Source organism: Dromiciops gliroides, chromosome 2 (assembly GCF_019393635.1).
Source record: "Dromiciops gliroides isolate mDroGli1 chromosome 2, mDroGli1.pri, whole genome shotgun sequence".
NCBI classification, from domain to species: domain Eukaryota; kingdom Metazoa; phylum Chordata; class Mammalia; order Microbiotheria; family Microbiotheriidae; genus Dromiciops; species Dromiciops gliroides.
This window is the reverse complement of record NC_057862.1, coordinates 530,474,803-530,479,937: the sequence shown is the minus strand read 5'-3', so window position 1 is coordinate 530,479,937 and position 5,135 is coordinate 530,474,803. Positions and strand designations below refer to the sequence as shown.

At 51.7% G+C, this 5,135-nt stretch overlaps 1 protein-coding gene across 3 annotated transcripts; it reads left to right on the top strand.

Moving 5' to 3' along the window:
• The first annotated feature begins 609 nt into the window (after positions 1 to 609).
• ADRB3 (adrenoceptor beta 3) lies at positions 610 to 3,610 on the top strand. Of its 3 annotated transcripts, none has more exons than XM_043986298.1 (2): positions 610 to 2,064; positions 2,885 to 3,610. In XM_043986298.1, exons 1-2 carry the CDS (start codon positions 755 to 757, stop codon positions 3,129 to 3,131), a joined length of 1,557 nt encoding a protein of 518 aa, XP_043842233.1. In that variant the 5' UTR covers positions 610 to 754; the 3' UTR covers positions 3,132 to 3,610. The 3 variants fall into 3 exon arrangements, with proteins under 3 accessions (XP_043842233.1, XP_043842232.1, XP_043842234.1); XM_043986297.1 differs by having other exon boundaries at positions 2,861 to 3,610; XM_043986299.1 differs by having other exon boundaries at positions 2,497 to 3,001.
• The last annotated feature ends 1,525 nt before the right edge of the window (positions 3,611 to 5,135 follow it).

The following is a 5,135-nucleotide window of genomic DNA, read 5'->3' as shown; positions in this document are numbered from 1 at the left end:
GAATAGAAAATCTTTTTTTATCCCCTAAAAAAGAGAAGTAAAAAAGGATGGAAAGAAAACCTTGCAAGTGAAGGCTCCTGCTGCTTCACCTTCGATGTGCTGTTCAGAATTGAGGAGAGAAGAGAAAGGGTGATAACCCTCTTCTCTGTCTAAATTAAGGAACTCCAAAGAGGGTTAGCCAAATAAATCAGAGGCTACTGGACATACTTGGGTCTGATTCCTTGACTTCTTTTCTTTTGAAGGAATGTCTCCTTACTAAGATTCTGGCTCTGTCTTTACCTCTTTCCTGGGGCAAGAGATACCAGACTTCCCCTGGAGCCCAAGCCTTTGCTGGTAGAGGGAAGCAACACAAAGTTTGGGAGGTAGTACAAAGTTGGGGTTGTAAAGGGGACAGGATAGACAAAGTCAATTGCTACAGATTTGGCAAAGGAAAAAGACAAGCATCCTTCCTTCCTCCTCTTTGTCTCTCGCCTTCCCTCCTTCCCCTTCCTCATCTTCTCCCTTTTTCTCCCTCCTTCTCTCCACCCCTCTATTCCCCTCCCGGGACTATTGGCTGCTGCCCCTTTAAGGGCCGCCACTCCTCCCAGAAGTGGTGGCACCAGGGGGGGAAGGCCGAGCGTTCCTGGCCCCAGTCAGGAGGGGAAGATGGCCCAGGCCCGGGGAGCCTCTCCCACGCTCTGCCACCCCCTCCCCTGAGCTGGGTGAACCCGGCAATCCCCTCGCCCTCTTTCCCTCCCTTGCTCCTCAGTCGGGGATGGCCCCGTGGCCCCGTGAGAACAGCTCTTTGCCCGAGTGGCCAGATCACCCTACAGTGGCGTCCGCCGCTACCAACACTAGTGGGCTGTCCGCAGCGCCGTGGGCAGTAGCGGTGGCAGGGGCGCTTTTGGCTCTGGCTGTATTGGCGACTGTGGGAGGCAATCTGCTGGTCATCGTGGCCATCGCCAGGACCCCACGACTCCAGACCATGACAAACGTGTTCGTGACTTCACTGGCTGCAGCTGACCTGGTGATGGGGCTCCTAGTGGTGCCCCCGGGGGCCACCTTGGCGCTGACGGGACAGTGGCCATTCGGTGCCACGGTGTGCGAACTGTGGACCTCTATTGATGTGCTGTGTGTGACCGCCAGCATTGAGACTCTTTGCGCCCTAGCCGTGGACCGCTACTTGGCAGTGACCAATCCACTGCGCTACGGCGCCCTGGTCACCAAGCCCCGTGCCCGAGCAGCTGTTGTCTTGGTGTGGGTTGTGTCCACCGCAGTTTCTTTCGCGCCCATCATGAGCCAGTGGTGGCGCGTAGGAGCTGACGCCGAGGCACAGAGTTGTCACTCCAATCCGTTCTGCTGCGCCTTCGCCTCCAACCTGCCCTACGCTCTGCTCTCCTCCACAGTCTCCTTCTATCTTCCCCTGCTCGTCATGCTCTTTGTCTACGCGCGGGTCTTTGCTGTAGCTACTCACCAGCTGCGCCAGCTGCGTCGGGAGCTTGGCCGCTTCCCTCCAGAAGAGCCCCCTCCTTCCCCATCGCCCACTTCCCAAGAAAGGCCCTGTGCCCAGCCTGGGGGAGTCCATTCCTGCGGCCGCAGACCAGCACGCCTGCTGCCCCTTAGGGAGCATCGAGCCCTGCGGACCCTCGGTCTCATCATGGGCACTTTCACCCTCTGCTGGCTGCCCTTCTTCGTGGCCAACGTGGTGCGCGCCCTCGGGGGGCCTACGCTGGTTCCCGGTTCGGCATTCCTGGCCCTCAACTGGCTTGGCTATGCCAACTCTGCCTTCAACCCACTGATATACTGCCGCAGCCCTGACTTTCGCAGCGCCTTTCGCCGCCTGCTGTGCCGCTGCGACCGCCGCCTGTACATTCGGCGGTGCTCACCGTGTCCACGTCGTTGCCTCCCCCGAACTCCTAAAGCCTCCCCAGACCCAACCGCCGGAGTCGCGGGCGCTCTCAAGGCTGCCCAGAGTCAGGGGACAGAAGATGGGAACGAGGCCGTGGGGCAAGGTGGCAGGGGACGCTCTCTGTGGGAGGGACAGCGGGAGGTAATCCAGACTTCACAAAGCCCACAGCTCGAGGGGTAGGTACCAAGGAGTGAAGGGCCCTGGGACTGAGATAATGAATACTTGTGCCTCGCTCTACAAACTTTTAAAAAGCAGACTAGGGGTGGGGGTGGTCGGGATGGGGAAAGGTGGAGAATGTCTCGGGGAGGGAAAATCTGCCGACCTTTAAAAAAGGATTGGGGGGGGGGTGTTGCCAGAAATAGGGGACTCAGAATTCTTATCTGCATGAGGCAAGAGGGAGAGTTTGGCCCTTGGAGGAACCCTGCATTCTTCAGCTGTCCGAAGGCTAGAGTGCGGAGAGGGAGGGCGGTGCCCCATCCTGGGACTAAGGGCTAGTACCCTACTTTGAGCTCGGCCCGGGAGTGTGGGAGATGGGGTAGGGAGGGGGTGGGGAAGGCGGCAGCGGCGGCGGTGGTCGTGAAGGCTACAACTTGGGTCTACGCTCCCAGGTCACTGCCTTCGCTGACTGTGCCAGACCCCCCAGCTCTCTGAGGACTGAAGACCAATTGACTTCAGCTTCTATCTCTGCCCCTCCGAAGGTTTGGCAGAGAAGGAGCGACCCTGACCTTGGGCTGTAAAGAACCAACCTGTTTGGAGAGCTTGTGAAAGTGAACATTCTTCCCCAGGAGTGGGGGGCAGGGGAGAGGTGTAGGGTTGGGGAGTGGTAAGCGGTCACCCCACGTCTCTGGGCATTTCTCATTATTCAGTGATCTTTATCCTAAGTCCTGTGCAGTGTTCACCGGTCCCTACTCCTTTTCGCATCCCTGCCCCGTACTCCAACTTCTCCATGCCCTCTTTTCCTCCTTTTCCCAGACCCAAGATGTCTATGCCTTTCAGGACTTCGAGGAGTTCCTTGCCTTGGGTTGCAGTTGACAGAAGCGACAATCTCATTGACCCAGACCCCTTGGAACAGCCTGGGAACTCAGTCAGACTGTGTCCTGTGACGGAAGTCTCTCAGCCAAACCCTCTGTGGAGTAGTGAGACTATCAGAGCTGCGCCCTTGCCTTCCACCCTGTGCCCTCCAGGACCAGCTGTCTGTTGCTATGATAAGGAGCTAAGGAGCCTATTGGTTGAGAGCGAGTAGACTGAGATCTTCCTAGGTCCTTCCAGATGTTGCTACAGAGAAAATGGAGTCAGCTCCCAAAGCACCTGGCTAAATGGAATAACCTATCACTACCTCAACAAGTGGGTGTGTCCTTTCAGCCTGCTCTCATTAGTCCTAGGAGCAGGAGGGATAAGCAGTGTCTAGGGGCACCCCATCTCTCTTATGTTGGTGCTGCATGATCAGGTCTCAGGGCAAAGAGAGCATCCCTGTTCCATTCCTTCATTTTCCTAGATCAGGGGATGATGGCAATTCAGAAGACCGTTTGCAGTTTTCAGGCCTTTAGAAATATCCTTAGATGCTGGTAAGAGTAGGGGATAGGAGAAACCCAGAAGTCTGGATTTTGTTCTTAGCTTCCTCATTTCACCACTAAGCCTCATTTACCTTCATTTTTTTGGGAGAGAACAGCTCATAACTACCTCATAGTACTGTCAGAGGGACTCCTATTATTTTGTGTCGGTGGGGGGAAAGGGTACCCCCTTGAAAGTTTCTATAAACTCTTGGTGTTTATAGGAAAGGTGAACCTATTCTTTTGTTTTAAAATAAAATCAATAAATGTCACTATATAAATTAATCTGTTGTCCCTTTCTTCTCATTCTTTTTCCTTTCTCCCCAAGTTAATTTTCCTCTTTCCCCTACTTTCCCCTTTATCCTTGGTCTAGCTCCTAACACATCCAGTAAATTAGAGATAATCTGCATAATCCTTCCTCCTCCCCTTCATCAAATTCCTCCAAATTTTTATCTTCATGTTAAGCTTCAAAGTATTTTGGCAAAGGGGCAAATTAGGGCATCCCCAACTGAAATGCGATTAAATAGCAAAGTCATGCTGCCCTGGGGCTTGTACCTTATCATAGGATTAGTTAATTGGGTTCCAATTCAAGGTGTTCCTTGCCTACCCTGTTGTGAGCCTGAGGTGTGCACAAGCACACAGGGCATCCATAGTACTCTCAGGTGGTGGTTTTGTATAAAGGGACACTTGTTTGTGCATATGTATATGCATTTCTGTGTATAGCTAGGTCATAGTGCATTGCTATGAGCCAACGAGAGAAGATGTATCATACTGTAAATATGTCCTGGTAATCTTCCCACTCCCTGTCCTCCATTGACTTCAGAACTCTTTATTATCTAAGTAGAAGTAAAACTATGGTTTAAAACACGTCTTTGATCATTTAAAAACTTTTTTTGGTCTGTGATTTCATTGGTGTGGGGGTTATTAGTGAGGAAACCCCTTTCACTATTACAGACTGTAACTCATAGTTTCTTTTTTTTTTTTTGTGAGGCAATTGGGGTTAAGTGACTTGCCCAGGGTCACACAGCTAGTAAGTGTGTTGTGTCTGAGGGCGGATTTGAACTCAGGTACTCCTGATTCCAGGGCCGGTGCTCTATCCACTGGGCCACCTAGCTGCCCCTAACAATTCTGATAAGTGATCCATAGGTTTTTGTTTTGTTTTTGCAGGGCAATGAGGGTTAAGTGACTTGCCCAGGGTCACACAGCTAGTTAAGTGTCAAGTGTCTGAGGCTGGATTTGAACTCAGGTCCTCCTGAATCCAAGGCCAGTACTTTATCCACTGCACCACTTAGCTTCCCCTAACTCATAGTTTCTTAAGAGTCACTTAGGGCACCTTGAGAGATCAAGTGACTTTTCCATAATCACACAGTCTGAGACAGGACTTAGACCCAGGGCTTTCTAATTTCAAGGTCCACCAGATCTGCCTCTAATGCTCTTTTGCATATTTAGAAAAAAACAATTGCTTAATGATCTGTGCAACAGGTTTTGTCCACATTAGTTTATAAAATAATTGATCAACACATTTATTGAGCACTACTCCGTGCAAGGCATTGTGGGTGATAGAAAAAAGAATCAGCCAGGTCTCTGTCTTCCTGGATGAGTTAGACTTTTGTATATTGGTATTCGAGTATGAATGGGATCTGGATTGTGTTGGCCTATCCGTTTCCTAGGAAACCAAGTTTTATTAGTTGGGATGT